General features: G+C 38.2%; 2 protein-coding genes across 2 annotated transcripts; one reads left to right on the top strand and one right to left on the bottom strand.

Moving 5' to 3' along the window:
- The first annotated feature begins 3346 nt into the window (after nt 1–3346).
- On the top strand, nt 3347–10409 carry LOC103323402 (ABC transporter B family member 11-like). The gene is made up of 13 exons (XM_089045993.1): nt 3347–4467; nt 4639–5052; nt 5299–5353; nt 5441–5616; nt 5699–5920; nt 6015–6253; nt 6441–6966; nt 7207–7480; nt 7618–8504; nt 8649–8915; nt 9070–9333; nt 9446–9739; nt 9910–10409. Exons 2-13 carry the CDS (start codon nt 4729–4731, stop codon nt 10261–10263), a joined length of 3882 nt encoding a protein of 1293 aa, XP_088902119.1. The 5' UTR covers nt 3347–4467; nt 4639–4728; the 3' UTR covers nt 10264–10409.
- Nucleotides 10410–10858: 449 nt separating this feature from the next.
- LOC103323435 (uncharacterized) lies at nt 10859–20304 on the bottom strand. The gene is made up of 17 exons (XM_089045995.1): nt 20148–20304; nt 19942–20039; nt 19650–19769; nt 19385–19474; nt 19161–19276; nt 18801–18900; nt 18616–18687; nt 18489–18536; nt 18333–18410; nt 18129–18248; nt 17758–17863; nt 17270–17433; nt 12348–12482; nt 11788–11918; nt 11610–11672; nt 11401–11479; nt 10859–11100 (listed from the first exon to the last, which is right to left on the bottom strand). The coding sequence occupies exons 1-17, from the start codon at nt 20299–20301 to the stop codon at nt 11017–11019; spliced, it is 1758 nt and encodes a 585-aa protein (XP_088902121.1). The 5' UTR covers nt 20302–20304; the 3' UTR covers nt 10859–11016.
- Nucleotides 20305–21882: the final 1578 nt, after the last annotated feature.

Here is a 21882-nt window from a genome sequence, read left to right as displayed (position 1 = left end):
TGGCCTATGGTTGGAGATGAGTTTTGCATTAATTTAGGGCTATATTTGGGATATAGCCCATGGTTGGAGATGACCTAAGTGTTCTTAGTGAGACTTGTCTGGAGAGGAGGGACAGTCCTGACCCAAGCGACTAGCAACCAACCCCACCCAAGCGACAACCACAACCATTAACCACAACCACCCAAGAAGGGAGAAGACAAAATAGAAGAGGAAGAGTAGAGTGAAGAAGAGAAAATTTTGGGAAAAAAAACAAAAATAGGAGAAGGAGAAGACAAAATAGAAGAGAATCGAAGAAGAGAGAAGAGAGAACGGAAAATTTTCGAAAAAAAAGAAGAGATATTTAGTGATATACCCATTCTTAGCACTAATATTATAGATAAACCCACCATTGAATTTCTATAAACAAACCCAAAAAATGACAACTGGTTATTGAATTTAATATTGATTATTAAATTACTTTGATACCCTATTGAGTGTTTTGAGTATTTTTATGAGATTTTGGGGTTGGGCTTGTTCTAAGAAATTGATAGCAGTTTTGTAATTTATAAGAAGTTAAAAACCTCTTTGTTATGTTGTAAATGAGCTTTGAGTGTGTTTTTAAAGTCCATTTTATATAGGGTATTTTTATAATTTGAGCCCCTATATTGGGTATAATAGTGAATCGCCCAAAAAATAAAGAGAAAAATAGACAGAAGACGAGGAGAAGGAGAGAGGATGGAGGAGAAGGAGAGATGAAAAAGAAGCCAGCCGCTGGAGAAGGAAATAATGAGATGCAGAGAGAAAAGAAAAGCCAAAAAAATAATAAGAGGAAGAAGAAGAAAAATTATATATATATATATATATAAATAAATAAATCCACATGCCCTGTTTGTACATATTAAAACAGACTTAGTCATAATCCAATAAAAAATACACCACAGGCAGGTCAGGGGTACCAAACCACCCCTAGGAAAGCAAAGAACTAAAATCTTTAACCGACATGGGCGATGGGTTCCCTTACTTTTCTTGCTATTTCAAGGTATTTTCCAAATAAGGTTAGGTTTTAGGGTTATGGGCCACGATCATTTCTGTTTCATGTATCATGCAACTGATACTTACCTTTTTGGGGATTTCAAGATAATTTCATCTGTTCCTTGGGAGGAAAAGAAAAAAAAAAGAGAAGGATTATTTAGCCTTGACCATCTATAATTCTGTCCATAATAAGTCAATGGCAATTGCATTTTTTATTGTGAAAAGCAATTTTCCTTACCCCTTGACAGTCTAGAGATTCCCAGCAAACATGAGGGAGCAAAGTGCCACCTTTGCAAACTGACACCTACTAGATTTCATGCTCAATTTCCCAATTTTTTTTTTAAACAGATTATTATTCAATGAGAAATGTTTTTTGGCTTGAAAGAACAACGAGTGGACTAGCTGAATTTATTAGCTAAAAATTTAATAATCATTGTTTTTGTATGGACAGTTTTTATAGTCTTTGCAGATATAAAAGTATACATTAAATCATGTAAATCATGCTAGGTCGTAACTCAATTCACTAATTTTCAATAATTAAAAAAAATTATTTGGATACAAGTGATATTGGAGGAGAGAAAATCGAACCTTAGTCAAGAGTAAATGGTCTTAACTATTTGAGCTACAAACCCCTTGCGATTTTGAAGAAGCTTTAACTTAAAACAAATACATATTAATTTGTAACCAAAATTATCAAAATAAAAATATGTTTAACAACAGAAAATGTATGTATTTTAATTTGTATTTTTATTGTTGCCATGCAACTAAATTCATAAAGTATTGATTTTTTTTTTATAACTTTAATAAGTTAATAAATATCGGGCTATATTTAAAATAAGAAAAATATATAAATTTTAATATTTTTTTAATCCAAAAACCTCACTAGGCTACAATCCACGGTAGCCCTTGTGATAGTTCCGCCCGTGTTTGCATGACTAAAAAGAATTTATGCCATCCCTTTGTTTAACACACTTGCATGTACTGATATGCATGCCCAACACTCCAAGATACACACAACAAAATATAAATATAGGCAACCTCCAAAAGTCATATTGGACCACCCAACTTGCGCATCACTCTTAATTTTATTTTTATTTTTGAAAGAAAAAAGGAAAATGGGAAGGAATCAAACCACATATTAATCTTGGATTTATAGTTTAATAATTTTGAATTTGATGTTTACATTCTAATATAATATCATAGCCGAGTTATCTATATATTTAGTTTGAGCAGTTTTCGTCAATGATAATATACAAACACTTCCATCCCATGCCATTGTAGTCTTTGTTTTGCTACCATTCCTTGTTTTCATTTCAATGTATTCTAATCATATATCCCCTTGACAAAATACAACTTAATTAATTGTCCAAATTCTGTTATGTAGATAGACAGTAGACCCTGATTAATCTAAAGGGCAAAGCATAATCGATTGGTACCTTTTACCTAACGTTGTGATCTGCTTACATATCACACAAGTTAAATAATTACAAAAGAAAGACAAACAACTAGAGATTGATATATGGAATATGCTAGTCAACTAGAGATTGATATACGTCTCCAAAATGATTTCTTTCTACTGGTCTCACGTTTTTGCAGAACTTTTTTTTTACATTTTTTTTTTTTTAAAATTCAAAGCAATATGATGGTAGGGTAGGTGATGAATGGGTCTAGTTCAGTAGAAAATTCTCTTGACTTACATATTAGTGGTTTCAAGTTCGAATTCCCATAACACATTGGCAGTGTGTGTAAAAAAATCTCATCGCCTTCCTAACTTTGGGGGAAAAAAAAAGTGCAGGGTATATTTAAGTTTAATTGCAAAAGAGAGACGGCCGATTCGATTGCAAGCAACAAAGCATAGTATCTTAGTTGACAAATTCAACTTTAACTTTTTGAGGACCTTTCCTATTGAGAGGGGCTATTGTATACTCAATTCACATACTACACATATGTTAGGACTTGAATCCAAGAACTTGTTTGAAAGTGTAAATACTCCAAACCAGTACACTAGTGAATCCTTTGCAGATTCAACTTTAACTTAATGGCAAAGCAACACATTTTACTTCCTGCCTAAGCAAGCCACCAAGAGGAGGAGCAGAGGACCAGAATTGTACGTCTTTCAACTTAGTTTTAAAAGTCTGGATAATTTGAACGTTTGACTAATCTTGTATCCATACTATCTTTCTAGTTGGTAGGCTGTAGGCTGATGTGCTGCCTTATAAAGCAATGTTTTCGGGGGAAAGTACAACAATTTCATCAACCCATTTCCTGAAAGTTGGTAAACTTTTTCCCCCTCAGTGAGTATCTTCATCTTTTGTTAATATTAATGTTTCCTGCAATACTTTTTGAAGTTGTATCTTAGCTGTTTGTGGTTATGTCTCTTCTATTTAAATTTCTCACCTTTAGAGCATGCATTAGCTGCCCACTTGTGTTTGTGAAGTTTTGTTCTCAGCATTCCCACTGCCTGCATTGAGCGGAGCTATTCACAGGCCTGAGATGGCCCGGGCCCCCTTACCATTTTCTCACCTCCTTGACTATACAGAGAGTATAGGCATATATTGCACAAAAAATATCATAATCTTATGCTTGTGGCCCGCCCAAACATCAAACTCTACCTCCGCCAGGCTTCTTAGTGTTTTTGTTATTACTTTTTCTTTTGTTCCTCTGTTTCCCTTTCCTGTCTGTGTTCTTAACCCTTATTTTCTATTTTCATCTTCTGGAATCAACATGTACATATATGGACGGATCCAGGAATTGCGAATCGGGTGGGCTAAATTTACCTTAAGTACAAATGTATTAAGAAAATTTGGTGAGTTTTGTGGATTTTGGTTGGTTTTTGTAGATTTTTAGGCTTGGACAATAGATTTTAGGAACTAAAAACTAGAGGTAACCCACATGGGTGGCTAAATTTTTTTGGGTAAATCATAAGCCCTAGTTTGTTATATTTTTATTTTATGTATATTTTCTTTATCGTATTTAGAACTTTTTGTTGTTATACGACATTTGAAATAGAGAAAATGTTGGAATTATTGATAATATTGTTGAAATATTTGGAAGGGAATGAAGGGAAACAAAGAAAGAAAAAAGAAGAAGATATTTATAAGGAATTGAAGTTAAAAAAGAAAGTAATAATAAAATAAAAACATCCCATTTTGTGGGGCAGTGCACATAACAAAATAAAAACACATCTCATCCCCTCTCTTTCTTTTTTATTATATTTGATCGTCTCTCTCTTTTTTTAATTCTTTTTTCCTCTCTTTCTCTCTCCCCCTCTCCCTCTTTCTTTATTCTTTTTCCTTCTTCCTCTCTCCTTCTTTTCTTTCTTCTCTCTCCGTCTGCTCCATCTCTCTGTTCTTTCTTCTTGCAGCTCTGGGATGGACTTTACCCCAAACAGCCCACTATGTGGATCCAGTACATATTCTGTACCGTACCACTTGCTTCAGCAACGGTTTTTCTAATGTACACACGCACAATAAGAAGAATATAGGAACAAATGGATATTTTAAGTTTGGCTGAAAATCAACTCCATATTCAACTAGAATCAGTTAACAAATTCTATAGTCAATTTAGTTCCCCAAAAGAAAAATAATTCTGGTTCCTAATCCAAACCATAAATGTTTTGTCTTGCAGCTCTGATCAAGTTCTCGGTCAGACACAGTAGCAACTTACTTCTCTGAGGTGCTTGTAAAATATAGCATCTTTACTATTGCTGTGAAAAACATGGCTGAGAAAAATCCCGCGGATGGAAATGTAATCAAGGAGCAGGGAACGGCAGCATCGAACGGCCACTCAGCAGTAGTGGAGGACTCTCAAAACAACCCCCAAGATACAAGCAAGAGCAAGGAGGATGGCACCAAAACAGTGCCATATTACAAGCTTTTCTCCTTTGCTGATTCCTTGGATTACCTGTTAATGTCTGTTGGTACAATCAGCGCTATTGGAAATGGGGTCTGTATGCCTCTAATGACCATAATCTTTGGAGATTTGATTAACTCCTTTGGAGAAATTGGGAATAATAAAGACGTGGTTGATGCAGTTTCCAAGGTAAATATTCTGTGACTATAAACTGGTAGATAGTTATCTCTGTTAATGTAACATCTTCATAGAAATTGAGTCAACAAGGCAATAGTAAAGAACAAAATTCTACTCAATACTTTGTTGTATCCAGTTCTACCAGAACTGTAAGCATACTTATGTTTTAAGAGCCATTTTGGTTCTCTGGTTCCTCTAACTTAGTTGAAATTGTAATGAACACGGCTTAATATAATTTCGCCAATTCAACTTTCTCAGGTGGCTCTAAAGTTGGTCTACTTGGCGGTGGGAGCTGCTGCAGCTGCATTTCTACGTAAGTACACTGAACTGCCTGCTGGTGCACCAAACAAATAATTTGGCTTTTTGGGAACTGAGAATAGTAGCTTTTTCAATATGCCAGAGATGTCTTGCTGGATGGTCACTGGAGAGAGACAGGCTGCTCGAATAAGAAGTTTATACTTGAAAACAATATTGAGGCAAGATGTTGGCTTTTTTGATAAAGAAATTAACACTGGGGAAATTGTTGGGAGGATGTCAGGTGATACTGTGCTTATTCAAGAGGCCATGGGCGAGAAGGTATTTACATGCCACACACAAAAGCCTTAAGCTGTTGCTATTTTCTTCAATAACCTCTTATTCTTTCATTTTCTTATTGCAGGTAGGAAATTTTATCCAGCTAATTGCAACATTCGTGGGAGGCTTTGTTATAGCATTTGTTAAGGGATGGCTTCTCACCTTTGTCATGCTATCTTCTATCCCCCTTTTTGTCCTCTCTGTTGCCTTCATGGGCATCCTTATATCAAAGATGGCATCCCGTGGACAAACTGCTTATTCAGTGGCAGCAACTGTGGTAGAGCAGACAGTTGGTTCAATCAGAACAGTAGGCCTACTTGTCTTTAAGATCTTTTTAAAAAAAAATTATTATTTCTGTTTTCTTAGTGTAGAACTAAAACTGATTGGTGTTCCCAATTCAGGTTGCATCGTTTACAGGAGAAAAGCAAGCTATAGCTCATTACAACAACTCCTTAATTAAAGCTTACGACTCTGGTGTGCAAGCGGGTTTGGCATCTGGGTTTGGAATGGGTTCGGTTATGCTGATTATGATGTGTAGTTATGCTCTGGCTATATGGTTTGGAGGAAAGATGATACTTGAAAAAGGATATACAGGAGGGGAAGTCATTAATGTAATTTTCTCTGTGTTGACTGGCTCCATGTAAGTTGCATTTCAGTAAAATTTAATGAACAAATTTGTTGACTGGTGTAGTACTATTGTACTAGTTAACATGCTTGCATTTTTGCGTGATCTACTGACTACTCCCCCTCCCCCCTTCAGTCCAAAATTTGATACGTGATTCTTCAGAAGATCAAGATAGAACAATGTTTCTATGATAAATTTTCAGGTCTCTTGGGCAGGCATCTCCATGCTTGAGTACATTTGCTGCTGGACAAGCTGCAGCTTATAAGATGTTTGAGACAATTGACAGAAAGCCAGAGATTGATGCTTCTAACACTAATGGGAAACAATTACATGATATCCGTGGAGACATAGAACTGAGGGATGTTCATTTTAGTTATCCTGCAAGAACGGATGAACAAATATTCGATGGATTTTCTCTCTCAATACCTAGTGGTGCAACTGCTGCTTTGGTTGGAGAGAGTGGAAGTGGTAAATCAACTGTAATCAGTTTGATTGAGAGATTTTATGACCCCCTAGCTGGCGAAGTTCTTATTGATGGTATTAATCTCAAAGAGTTCCAGCTGAAATGGATCAGACAGAAAATAGGCCTTGTCAGCCAGGAACCCGTTTTATTTACTTGTAGCATTAAAGATAATATTGCCTATGGGAAGGATGGTGCAACCACTGAAGAAATAAGGGCTGCTGCTGAGCTTGCCAATGCTGCTAAATTCATAGACAAACTGCCTCAGGTTAAATTCATTTAAACTTTCATCTAAGTTCTGGTATTTTGATCTCTGAACTTTTTGTGTGAATTCTTAATTTCCACGACCATGGAAGCTTATTGAGACATCCAATGATCTTATCATTTTGTTACATTGAAAGATGGAAATATAGAGAGATCACATGAATTTTCTAAAAACTCGGATTATTTCGATCAACTCATTCAATTCCTTTTTTCTTATTTGTGGTTTTCTGATTTTTGCATTTAGGGACTAGACACAATGGTTGGTGAGCATGGAACTCAGCTATCTGGGGGCCAAAAGCAGAGAGTTGCAATAGCTAGAGCAATTCTCAAAGACCCAAGGATTCTACTTTTAGATGAAGCCACGAGTGCTCTTGATGCAGAATCTGAGAGCATTGTGCAGGAGGCACTGGACAGAATTATGATCAACCGGACTACTGTCGTTGTAGCCCACCGCTTGAGCACAGTAAGGAATGCTGACACCATTGCTGTTATACATCGAGGAACAATTGTTGAAAAAGGTAATGCCTTTGTTTATGTTGTCCTGTTCTTCCATTTGAAGGCCAAATCGTATTGTCTATAGTTCAACATAATGTTACAATTCATCTTATTCTTAGTCCAAGGGTATTGCACATACTGATTGTTTTCAACTGAGCAGGTCGACATTCTGAGCTAGTTAAGGACCCTGAAGGAGCATATAGCCAGCTTATAAGGTTGCAAGAAATGAGCAACGTGTCAGAACAGACTGCAGTAAATGATCACGAAAGGCTTAGCAGCGTGGATTCTCAAAGACATTCAAGTCAAAGATTTTCAAACTTACGATCCATAAGCCGGGGATCATCTGGAAGAGGAAATAGTAACCGTCATTCCTTCTCAATCTCATACGATGTGCCCACTGCAGTCGATTCTCTTGAACCAGCATCTGCAGGACGTGATATTCCTGCTTCTGCATCATCAAGACTGCCTCCAGAAGTCTCACTTAGCCGCCTGGCTTACCTGAACAAGCCAGAGATCCCAGTATTATTACTAGGTACTATAGCTGCAGCAGTCAATGGGGCAATCTTACCTATTTTTTCGATATTGATATCCAGTGTAATCAAGACCTTCTACGAGCCACCTCCTCAACTCCGTAAGGACTTGAAGTTTTGGGCATTAATCTTCATTGTTCTTGGAGTGGTAACTTTCATAGCAGTGCCAGCAAGACAATACTTTTTTGCTGTGGCAGGCTGTAAGTTAATAAAACGAGTTCGATCAATGTGCTATGAGAAGGTGGTTTACATGGAAGTAAGTTGGTTTGACGATACTGAGCACTCAAGTGGTGCAATTGGTGCGAGGCTTTCCGCAGATGCAGCTTCTCTGCGTGGGCTGGTTGGAGATGCTCTAGGGTTGCTGGTTGAGAATTCAGCAACTGCAATTGCTGGTTTGTGTATTGCTTTTGTGGCAAATTGGAAACTTGCTCTTATAATCCTGGTTTTGATGCCTCTATTAGGATTAACTGGTTATGCTCAAGTCAAGTACTTGAAAGGATTCAGTGCAGATGCAAAGGTATTTCTCCAAACTCCGAACTTTACAAAAGTTTGTAGTATAGAACTTGTAGCTGGTGCAGTCAAAACACCGTCCAATACGACATACATAATATATATAAGACCAATCATTTTTGTCAATGCTGAAAATTTTAAATTGTTGCAGAAAATGTATGAGGACGCAAGTCAAGTAGCCAATGATGCAGTGGGGAGTATTCGAACAATTGCTTCCTTTTGTGCTGAAGAGAAGGTGATTGAATTGTACCAGAAGAAATGTGAAGGCCCTATTAAGACAGGGATAAGACGAGGGTTAATCAGCGGGATAGGTTTTGGGCTATCGTTCTTTTTTCTTATTTCTGTGTATGCCTGCAGTTTTTATGTTGGAGCCCGACTTGTTGCAGCAGGCAAGACAACATTCTCTGATGTTTTCCGGGTATGTTTTTATGCCTTGCACTACAAGTCTTCAAGTAAGTAAATAGATGAGAAAACATTAGCAGAGGATCTGAACTCTGCTAAATACGTGTTACTTGGGAATTAAATCTTCATTAGTCCATTCAGTCGATTGTTAGCATTTCCATGGTTTGCAGGTTTTCTTTGCTCTCACGATGACAGCTGTTGGAGTGTCTCAGTCAGGTTCCCTAGCCCCTAATCTTGGTAAAGTAAAGAGCTCTGCTGCTTCCATATTTGCCATTCTTGACCGGAAATCAAAAATAGACTCTAGTGATGAATCTGGAACAACTATAGAAAATGTGAAGGGAGAAATTGAACTTTGCCATGTCAGTTTTAAGTATCCAACTAGACCTGATGTACCAATCTTCCAGGATCTTTGCTTGACCATTCATCATGGCAAGGTAACTTGGTAACAGTTTTATTCTTTTACTCATTTCAAACAATGCATAAGATTTGGTCCTCGTAGTCTAATTCAAGTTTCTGGGACTTACAAATTTGAATTATGTTATTCAGACAGTCGCTTTGGTTGGAGAAAGTGGAAGTGGGAAATCGACAGTCGTCTCATTGTTGCAGAGATTTTATGACCCTGATTCAGGTCACATTACATTAGATGGATTTGAAATCCAAAAGCTACAGCTCAAGTGGTTGAGACAGCAAATGGGACTGGTGAGCCAGGAGCCTGTATTGTTTAATGACACTATCAGAGCCAACATTGCATATGGAAAGGAAGGGAATGCAACAGAGGCTGAAATTATAGCTGCTGCAGAATTGGCAAATGCTCACAAGTTCATCAGTAGTTTACAACAGGTGGGCACCACGAAATTAACAAGCTTGTCAACTTCTTTTGGCCGCAAATACTATAATATAATCTATTGCCATGGTGCTGCATAAATGAGAAGGTCTAGTTGATGAAAATTCACAGAATTTTATTCAGAACGTTGAAGATTAACCATGTTATGTTTGGAAAAACAATGCAGGGTTATGATACAATAGTAGGAGAGCGGGGTATTCAATTGTCTGGTGGACAGAAGCAAAGGGTGGCAATTGCACGAGCTATAATGAAGACACCAAAGATGCTACTACTAGATGAAGCCACAAGTGCTCTTGATGCTGAATCGGAACGAGTGGTTCAAGATGCATTGGACCGAATCATGGTGGATCGAACCACAATCGTGGTTGCCCATCGGTTATCCACAATAAAGAGTGCAGATGTAATCGCAGTGGTGAAAAATGGAGTCATTGCAGAGAAAGGAAAGCATGAAACTTTGATCGGTATCAAGGATGGCATTTATGCTTCTTTGGTAGCATTGCATGCAAGTGCCTCATCTTAGATAGCTTTTATATTCTTTTTATCCAAAGAAAAAAAAGTATGTAATGTAATTTTATTCAGAGAGGTAAATTACCAATAGGAATAGATCATTTTTTTTATTATGCTCCGTTCTTTTAAGCTCCACTTGAAGGGCTCATTCAATTTCATGTGTTTTACATCTTTAAATATTGAAGGGATTGGGGCCTCATCTCCTCAGAAAATGATAAGTAAATGTGCCTATTTTACATAACCAAATCGATCAGCCTTCACTAAGTTGCCTTTCTCTATGTCTATGACAAGGCCTCTAATAACCTATGGGAAAGGATGGAACAAAGGTAGGAAGGAAATGCTTTATTAGTAATTCCCAAAACAAAGTTGCTTTGTACAGTTTCTAGATGTATTTTTATTAGAAAAGAAATGCTTTCTACATGCAAAACATTCCAAGTGCGTCCTAACTGTGAGAGGCTGGTTACCGACTAGTATCGCCAATTGATTAGCCTCTCACAGCTTGTGTGCGCTATGTTTCCCTATAATCGGCACTTTGAATTCTAGCAACGTTGGGGTGAAAGTCAGGCATAAACAATCCACTGGTCATTGGATAAGCACTGATTACTAATTAGTAATTAAACATTGTTATTCATTATTAATTTATAACCTTGAAAATTGTAAAGTGCCTGGATCATTCATACAGAACAACAATGGAGTCAAGATACTACAATAATTAGTATGGTCAACATGGTCAACTTGAGCAATATTTACAGCCAAAAATGCACTTCTACAACATAAAGTCGACCTCGTCATCCACAGCAGACCCATTAAACCTCGAACAGTAGTATGAGTACGAATCATGAGCAAGCGTCTGCAGTGGTAAAAGGCATAAGGCATATGAGTGCTCTTTCAAAAAGTTGAGGGCCGTAAAATAGTCATGTATTGCTTGCTTATTTGCATGTTCATTAATATTGTAGTCTTGTCCTCTTTTTCACATTGTTACCTCACAGTATCAGAGTTTTGGTTACAAGAGGTCCTAAGTTCGAAATCTCAAATCCTCATTCTCTACTCATTTGGTAATTTATACAGTCCTTTCAACGTGCAGGGTTGCGCATGAAGATGACAATGTTGGCATTCCTTAACAATTTAAGCTTTGGTGTTTAGTAGTTACCTGTTCCTGTGAGCGGAAATACATGAAAGGTGTATAATGTAAGAAATTTGACACCCTGGAGGTATATATATCGGCATACCTGTAAGATGAAAAAGAATTGTGAGAATCATTGTTGAGGACACTCAAAATATAAATTTTTATTTCTGTCACAGACGTCAACCAGAGTCCTGTGATGAATGAAATATGAACTGTCGAAAAAAAGAACATACTTCTCAATTTGTCTCATCAAATGGCTTTTATCCCACAACCCTGCACGGGAAAGAAATCCCCACCTAATGCACAGCAGGTTCAAGAGGTCAACTGTATATTTATGACTGAAACATTTTCCACAGATATACACTAGTAATAAAAATAATCAATTCCGTATGTTTCCTAACCCCATCTTACCTTTTGTTGAAGAGCTCTCCATCTGCTTCTAGCATTGGAGCAATTTTCTGGTCCAGTCTTTGCATAACCATAAGTAGCTTTTGCATGCTTTCTGAGAGTTCTTGATCATCCAAGTTTCTTGCAGCAAGAGTCTGAAAGTGCAGAAAAGTTCAGATAAAGTTAAGAAGCACTACATTATATAAACCTTTTCTTTTTTTATATTTCCAGTTCTATCATCTCTTGGTCCACACTCTTGGATTAGGAGTTCATACTGTTTGCTGAGGGTGGTGATGCTTAATGGGAAAAAGAAAATGTAGCATGGATTCAGTTTGAGAGGTAACACCAGAATTAAGAGTTGCACTTATCTATTAGTATAGAAATGTTCAAATGATAACCAGATCATCTTGACTTCTATACTCAAATACATGCAACGGTGAGTAGACAATATTTGTTAATTAAGGCAGTAATTGTTAATGATCAAGGATACAGATGGAAGCATAAAAAAGTGGAGATATGAAAAATATATTGAGATATTATCACTATACATTACAAGAATTCAGTGATGGATAAAGCTTAATTACTTGAGCAGGGCGTCCTTTAGTTCGCCTTTGCGAGGCGAGCCGAAGTTGGTTGAAAAGATCCCCTACGACCTCCTTTTGATTTATAAGCTCTACCAACGATGCTCTATGACCCCGGCTATGAATCAAAGCACTAAACTGCAGCCTCAAAATTTCACGAAACAAATGGAGACCTAATCAGCATTTAACAGTTCGAGGATATTAAATCTCTCAATTGCTAGGACACCAAATTAAAAATTATAGTCCATAGGTGTTTGGTCTGTTGAACAATAGAATATTTATATAAGGAAACTGGCAAGCAGGTTCTTTGGGTTCCATTTCTTGTCTCAAAGTGTTTTTTCTAGTCAGTATATTATTAATCATGCCAAAATTTTCAATTCTTCGATGATAGTGTTAACATAGCTTTCTTTTCCTAGAACACACGGAAGTTAACTTCACAATCTCCTCCTAGCAATTAGCCTTTCCTGCTGTAAATTGGATTGTATTTATGTCTATATTATTTCCTACCTTAAGTAGATATTTTGTATCAGTATAAATAGGGACTTTGTGTAATCTGTTTAATACAAGGAAATATATTTTCTACATGGTATCAGCCTAACCTAGGGTTTCCTCCCTCTCCCTTATTCAATCCAATCCTCTCTTTTAAGTCCACCTCATGGCTTCTTCTGAATCCACCATCTCCATCCCTAGCCCCAACTCTTCTCATTTTATCAAGCTTACTGACTCCAACTATCTCCTTTGGCTCCGTCAACTCAAACATTTTTTAGCCCGTCATGACCTCTAGAAATTTATCGATGGCACTCATAAACAAACTTCTGCCCAAACCTCCACTTCTACGACCGCAACACCAACAACCACCCACCTCCACTCTTACCCGAACCAATCCCAGTGGCACCAACAAGACCAACTCATTGTTAGCTACATCACTAGTACACTCTCTGAGTCCATTCTCTCTCTCACCGTCGGCTGCACCTCTACCCAGGATCTTTGGGAGTGTCTCCAACGCCACTTCTCTCAATCTAGTATGGTCAGTGAATCTGCTTTCGTTTTCAACTCATGGATATGCAAAAAGGCTCTCAACCCATTGATGCTTACCTTCATCATGCTAAGTCCCTTGCCGATTCATTGGCTGCCATCAATAAACCTGTCTCCCCAAAAGAACTTGTCATTGCTGTGCTCCTACGTTTAGGACCCAATTACAAAATGCTCATCACAACAATTCTCAATTTTCCTCCGCTTCCTGACTTTGCTGATTTTCATGCTCGTTTGTTAGCTTTCGACGCACAGGCTCCTCGAATCTCTCCTGATCAAAACACAGCGCTAATGGCCATCCAATCTTCTCCTCATAGCATTGGTCATACTTCCTTTAATTCTCACTGTGGTGGTGGGTCCTCCAGCAATAGGCATGGTGGCCGTGGTGGCTGACACAACTTCTCACCTTCCTGGAGCAACCCATGGAATGGCTCCCCTCAGCCCCAATGGCCTAATCAACTGTGCCCTCCTTTTGCTCCAAATTCTGGACCTCAAAGTAACTGACCTTTCTTTCAGCCCCATTGGGCCCAATTTGCTGCTTCTAGCAAACACTCTACCCAACCCAACTCAGCTCTTGGTGTTTTGGGACTCGCTTGGTGCACCACCTGCAATACCAATCAACATACTACTGCAACATGTCCTCATCGCTACAATGACCCAAAATCATATCCTTCATTTGCTGGGGCTCAATTCATGCAGCCACCTGACTCCACTTGGTACTCTGACACAGGTGCCACTCATCACATGACTGGTAGTCCTTTTAATCTCCAAAATCAACAGCCATATCAGGGTAATAATTCTGTATTTCTTGGTAATGGAGATTCTCTCTTTATCTCTCATATTGGCTCTCTTCCTCTTCCTTTAGGTTCTCATAAATTTTCTCTTCAAAATGTCTTTTATCTTCCCACTCTTCATACTAATCCTCTTTCTGTGTCCCGTTTTACTCGTGATAATTTAGTTTTCTTGGTCTTTACTCCAGACTTTTATCAAATCTATGACTTACGTACTAGTTCGTTACTCTTTCAGGGGCCTTCTAAAGATGGTCTTTACCCACTTTCCTTCTCATTTCACTCATCCACCGCCCCCCGTGCCCTTACCACCTTGCACTCTCCTACTTGGCATCGTCATATTGGCCATCCATCCCATCTTGTGCTCTCTCACTTAGCGCCATCTCTACGCTTTAAAGTCTCTCATGCTTTCTGTAAGGATTGTGCACTTAGAAAATCCACCAAACTATCCTTTATTAGTAATAAAACTTTTGCCTCATCTCCTTTTTATTTCATTCACTCTGATGTATGGATGTCCCCGGTCATTTCTATCCCTAGTTATCGCTATTATGTCTTGTTTACATATGACTTTTCCCGTTACTCCTGGATCTATCCTATGCACCATAAAAATGAGGCATTTTCTTACTTTCAAACCTTTCTTGCCATGGTTAAAAATCAATTTCACACCACTATGCAAATCCTTCAAAGTGACAATGGTGTTGAATATGTTAATAATGCTTTCTCTGATCTTTGCAGTCAACTAGGCATCCACTAACGGTTCTCATGTCCCCCCACTCCCAAAAAAAAAAAGGCCTAGTTGGACGCAAACATAGACACATTGCCACCATGATCCGTACCCTCCTTACCACTTCTCATACTCCCCACAATCTCTGGGTCAAAGCTGCCCTCCTCCGCACTGGGCCCGAATATATCACTCATGCCCTGCAGACTCAGACTCGTAACCTCACAACATCTCCCAGTGCGCACCTTTCCAGCTGCTGCAGTCATAAGCCATGACCCCGTCCCCGCCATACCCTATAGTCCACTCCACCACACTTTTTCCGCGTTAGCCTAGCCATTGCTCCAAACTTATTCCCGACATCCTCGCATACACCTTTCTCGCTTATGCCTGCCCCTGCTCCCGTAGCTCAACCCCCAGTTCCAGCAGCTCTGCAATCTCCCACTCCTGCACCTATTCCTCACATGCGCACCTGCCTTCAGGATGGCATTCAAAAGCCCAAGCTTCATACTGATGACACTATTAAATACCTCATTCCCCATGCCTTATTAACTGTTGTTGATTATATTGAACCTACTTGTTTTTTACAGGCCACTAAGCATCCTGAATGGCTTGACGCCATTACTGGAGAGATCAATGCACTTCTCAAAAATCATACTTGGTTCCTTCCTCTCATTCTCAGAACTTGGTAGCAAGTGGGTTTTTCGGATTAAGTGCCACTCTGACGGCTCCATTGAACGTTACAAAGCTCGTCTAGTGGCCAAGGGTTTTCATCAACATTCAAGCATAGACTATGCTGAAACCTTCAGTCTTGTTGTTAACCCTGCCACCATTTGCACTATTCTCAGTCTTGCAGTTTCTCGTGGTTGGTCCATTTGTCAGCTTGATGTCAAAAATTCCTTTCTTCATGGGTTTCTTCAATAAGATGTCTACATGGCTCAACCCCCTGGTTTCATTGATCGTCATTCTTATGTTTGCAAGCTCCATAAAGAACTTTATGGCCTCAAACAAGCACCTTGTGCTTGGTTCCATCGCATCAGTACTTTCCTTCTCTCTATGGGCTTTACACGGAGCCAAGCTGACACTTCATTATTTATTTTTCAATAGGCCTCCCATACCATCTTTCTTCTTCTATATGTCGACAACATCGTGGTAACTGGCAGTGATTCCACTCATCTCCAACAATTCATCTTTCTTTTAGGTGGCCACTTTGACAGCAAAGACCTTGGTCCGCTTAGCTATTTCTTGGGTTTACAGGTTCTTCATAAGGATGGTACTCTCCATATCAATCAACTCAAATATGCACATGAACTTTTACAAAAAGCCAATCTTCTCAATTCCAAACCCGCATATACTCCATTGGCTGCCAAGGTTCTCCCCTATGTTTGTGATGGTGCTTTTATCTCCAACCCAACCGAGTATTGCGAGCTTGTTGGCAGTTACAATATTTCACTCTTACTCGCCCTGACATATCTTTTTCCGTCAACATTGTTTCTCAATTCATGAGTGCCCCTCGCACCCCTCACCTTGTTACCGACAAACGGATGCTTGGGTACATCAAGGGCACTATTGATTTCGGCCTCACCTTCACTCCTCAAACTGCCGCAGCTCGCCTCCCGACCTACTCTGATGCAGACTGGGCTGGGTGCCCTGATTCTCGTCGGTCGACCACTAGATATGTGATTACTCTTGGAACTAACCTCATCTCATGGTGTTCCAAGAAATAGCCCACAATCTCGCACTCCAGTACAGAATCAGAATATCATGCCCTCTCTCATGCTTGTGCCGAAACCACTTGGCTCTACTCTCTTCTTCATGAATTGGGTGTGTGTCTTTGGTTCCCAGTCCAACTCTTTTGTGATAATCTCAGCACCATGTACATGGTTGTCAATCCAGTTTTCCATGCTCGCACACATCACATTGAGTTGGACTATCACTTTGTCTGTGAAAAGGTTGTTCTTGGAAGTCATCAAGTTTGTTTTGTTCCTTCTGTTGACCAACCTGCGAACTTGTTTACCAAAGCCCTTCACAAACCATGCCATCAACATACATCTTCCAAACTTGTGCATCCTATGATGCCCAGTTTGCGCACTGGCGGGTGAGGTGTTAACGCAGCTTTCCTTTCCTAGCACACACGGAAGTCAATTTCACAATTTCCTCCTAGCAATTAGCCTTTCTTGCTGTAAATCGAATTGTATTCATGTCTACATTATTTCCTTCCTACCTTAAGTAGATATCATGTATCAATATAAATAGGGACTGTGTAATTTGTTTAATACAAGGAAATATATTTTCTACAGATAGTGAGATCTCAAGTTCCAGAAACATGTTAATTGCACTTTCTCTTCTGTGCTCTTGCATGTAAAGAGAAAATCAACTACACAAACCTCTTCTTCCAATTCTCGACAAATTAATGCCGTCCTCCATCGCAGATGAACTTTGGATTGACTTACATCAGTGTAGATATGATCACCAACATACAGTATTTCATCTCCATGAATATTTAGGGAATTCTCAACCATCTGAGCATTTCCCCCAGAATACAATCCTCCTGCAAGAAGAAGAATTTGAATGAGCATGAGATTGTTAAATAAAACCAATGCCAACAAAGTAAAGAATTATCAAATAATATGATCCATACAAAGCCCAGAGGAATTTAATATATTGAAAAGTAAAAATGATGTTGACTGAGAACAAAAACAGCAGAGATTTGACCAACTTAACAACTTAGTTATTTATTTAATTACTGTCACAATAACAATCATTTATCAAACATGATTATTTAGCAAATTAACAACTTCACTGTATTTTGCCTTAAAAATACAAGAATTTCAGGGCTAAAGAAGCACAAGTACTGAACATTAGTCTTCATCACCTGTTTTAGCCTTGAAGCATGGACGCATGAGGCCCTCTCCTGTCACCACCTCATACATAGGGTGTGACATTTGGAAGAACTCTGGCTTCCTTGCGGTGACTACAACCTGAAAATGAGCGTGATAGACCAAAAAACCATGACTCACTGCTGTTGATGCGGTCACAATTCTAATGATCATTAAGTTTCAAGGCAATCTTTGATTGTTAAACACACACACACACAAGAAAACTGGTCTGTGATAAAATTATGCTGCTGGTTTAAGCATCACCCAGGAAGGAATGATCCTGAGACTTTTATAGCAGAGGTCCTATAAAATAATTACTATTCAAATGTGGCACGAAGTTATAAGTAAACAAACGACGTTTACTTACAATGTCAAATAAATCTTGCCAACCCATATCATTGGGAAGAAATCTGTTGAAGGAATGCTGCATCATTTTGTCTGTGTAATGATAATCTGAGTTGGTAATGAGCAGAAGCTTTTTACCAGCCTAATGCACAAATAGGTCAAAGAAGTAAATAAGGAGTTAAATGATGTCACACGCTACTGAACGATAAATTTCTATAAGACATACCTCCTTTTGATCCAAAAGTGCTAGGGGTAATTCTGGATCAGGTGTCACAAATAGTTCAGGCTTAGACATTATCTCACTCTGCATATATACCACAATCACTTCATGCTCATGAACCAATTCTTACATATCTAATACACAAATCATAAATATATTAACCTTTAGTTGACCCTCTACATGTGCCCTGATGAGGGCTCTTCCAACAGCCTGAAATCATGTCAATAGTTAAAAAGGAGCAAGAAAAAACTAATACCAAGCTCTATAAAATTGAGGCACAACATATTGCCTTATAGAGCCCCTCATAATCAAGTGGACCAAGCTGTGCTGCTATGGTTCCATCATCCAATCTGTCAACCATCTGAAAAGAATCATGAGTCAATGTCTGCATATGAATAAACTAAATCCACAAAAATAATAGCAATAAAATGAGTCAGAAGTTAAAACAGTGCTCTGGCTAAGACAATACAGTACCTGCATATAAGCGACAGCTTCTGAGACGGAGAACAGTGTATTTAGGAATTCCCATCGACTTTCCTTCCGGAGGTCCACCAGTTCCCTCCCGTACATCTCACTTCAATGAGTAAAAAGTTAAGCCACACTATAGAATATATGATTCCATCTTTTCCCAAAAATGATATGCTAAAGTGCAAAATGTTGGAAGAACCTAAGCGCTACATACACAAAGTTATAATACAAGGGAAGACCAGAGTAATAAACCTGATAATAGGAACTTTCGTAGGAAGTCTTATTGCTAATGTTTTAACAGCACACTGAATGCCTTCTTTGCATTTGCACTAATTGACTAATCAAAATAAAAGCTTCATAGTGTACCTTACAGCTCGATTAGATAGCATCTTCGTGCCATGCATAGCCCTCCTTACATAACCAAATCGATCAGCCTTCACTAAGTTGCCTTTCTCTTTGTCTATGACAAGGCCTCTAATAACCTATGGGAAAGGGTGGAACAAAGGTAGGAAGGAAAAACGAAAATTAGATCTTATGACTTGCTTAAATGTAAATACTCAAAAACCTTTTATCTTGCTTATAGATGCTACCAAGTCAGGGTCAAACGCAAGACCGTCAACAGGGAAACCCACTTTCTTCAAATTCTCCATACAGTAATCATAAGCTCTCCCTTCCCAAGCCTGCAAATACAAATCCATGTCAGACAATAGCCAGAATAGTAATGGTTACTAATGCATTGAGGTTGCAACACTAGTCACTTGCACATGCAAAAACTATATGATCTTGATGTTGCATCAAAGCTGACGTGCCAACTAATGCTTGAATAAGAACACATATTAAGCTGATGACACTTACAATCACATTATAATGGATCAAGGTGTAGTCCATATCATATCCAATGGCACTGATTGATTGAAGATTCAACGTGCGGCTACAAAAAATGCCACGAGGTGATTGTCTTGACGAAAAAGGAGTCTGCACATAAATATTGAACATGGTAATACCATAAGAAAATGATAAGAGGGATATTTATTGGTTCAAGATTCAAGAGAACCATATATTAAAGAAAAAGATAAGAAAGCAAAGAGATGTGGTAATGCATATATAGGACCAAATGTATGCAGGAAAAGGAATTAAAAAACAGCACCGGGATACCCAATTCTCTGAACAAGTCTTCAGCTTCTTCAGCCTCAACCCTGGCTACTTCCTCCATTGGACCTTTTAAAGTTGCTTGACTATCAATTCCTACATGGGTTCATTGAAAAGAACAAAACTTTACAGACGCACATATATATGGTTGTAGTTTCAAAACTGAAAGAACGAAATAGAGCATTGGAGAGGAAAGAAAGTTACCAAAGGCCTCAAGATGCTCCACCTTGACATTCAAATCCCCTTTGGTTTTCTCTCCCATATAATCTTCGTACTTGCTTGACGAGGTGAGTGAAAACACTGACTTCTCATCAACGCCGCTACTGCTACTACTAGTGCTGCTGCACTGGCACTTCATTCCAGGATTGTGACTGCAGCTCTCTTTGGAGTTTGGTCTATTGGTCTTTGCAACCATGGTGACAGCCGTTTGGTTCATAGGAAATGAGACTTGGGGATGGAAAATCAATTGTTTTCACATGTTTGGTAAGTCCACACATAGAAAATGATTGCCTGTCACATGAGAAAGTAGGGGCAAAATGCAGCCCTCCTCCAAAAACTTGGGTTTTGTTTTCCCTCTTCATGGGAAAGTTCGGGAAAATGAGCCAACATTAAATGCACATTTTTCATGACCATTTTGTCCCTATTAACAATTTGAAATTACAATATATCATTAAATGCTTTCTTTTTTTATTTGATATAGTATGGGTATAATTAGAAAATTATACAAATTTTGTTTTCCATTCCTACTCAAAACAAACATGGGAAATGAAATAAAGTAATATCTCCCCGTTACTTTCTCACCATAACCAAACGTGAGAAATGTATCTTCCATTTCCCACATGGGAAATTATTTCCGCTCAAATCCGTTCCATGAACCAAATGTTGATAAACGATCAAAAAAGGCCTTGGACCTTTGGTCCATTTTTCCTCCTTTTTTGGGATAAATTGATCTCGGATCAACTTTATTTTCTTACATTTAAGTTTAACCATAACTTTCTTAACATTATTAAAATTATGCAAACATGTCTACGTTTTCAAAAAATTATTTATGTCATGTCGCCATATATCTAAAATGAGTGAATTTTTGTTATCCCTGTATCTAAGGTTTCACATTCGATTTCCCGCCTTTAATTTCGCTTGTATTTAAAATAAAATAAAATTTAATTTAATTTTATAAATTTTTTTAAAAAAAGAGATTTCACAAAATTCTATAATAACAATGGCCATATTAATGAGAAAATTAAGAGGTGCAATAGTTTAGTTATACAGTCACGTGGACCGAACCATGAGATTAATGTCAATTTGATCAAAATATTGGGGGCATTTTAGGAGTAAAAATTGAGTGGAATGTGAAAACCTAAAGTGGGTGGAGAAAGTAAAATAGTGGGTGGAAATAACAACACTCATAATTTGATCAGATTACCCAATCTCAAATGGACCGGAAGTAAATGAATTGCCTTGTCTTACTCGGGCGTAGCCCATGCTCACGTTATGTAACCATAAATGAGGCCTTCTGTGCCAATGAATATTAGGCCCATCACACGTCTTCCTTTTCTTCCTATTTGACCCATCACATATCTTGCTCAGTTCACTTGTGTGGTTGATCAATTATATTTAAGCTCAACCTTAATCAAATATGCAAGTCCTTATAGCTTAAGTGGTATTCGAGGTTCTAAATTTCTCTTTCCCAATATTACTTATATAAAAAATAAAACTAAAAACTTAATAAAATATCTTATAATTAAATTCAACTCCTTTGCGCGTTATAACATTTTGATAATCATCCCAAGTCTAGTAACAGTGCAATAGTATGAGTATGTGAACTACCACACCAACTTGGAATTGCTTCAATTTGAATCTTCTTCAACCAAACTCCTTCAAAACTCATACTTTTGCAACTAATTGTTGCTTGATTATCAATAGAGTCAGTAATCACAAA

This window comes from Prunus mume, linkage group LG2 (assembly GCF_029339155.1).
Source record: "Prunus mume cultivar Tortuosa linkage group LG2, ASM2933915v1, whole genome shotgun sequence".
Classification (NCBI taxonomy): domain Eukaryota; kingdom Viridiplantae; phylum Streptophyta; class Magnoliopsida; order Rosales; family Rosaceae; genus Prunus; species Prunus mume.
The sequence above is the reverse complement of the archived record's forward strand: the minus strand, read 5'-3'. Positions and strand labels throughout refer to the sequence as shown.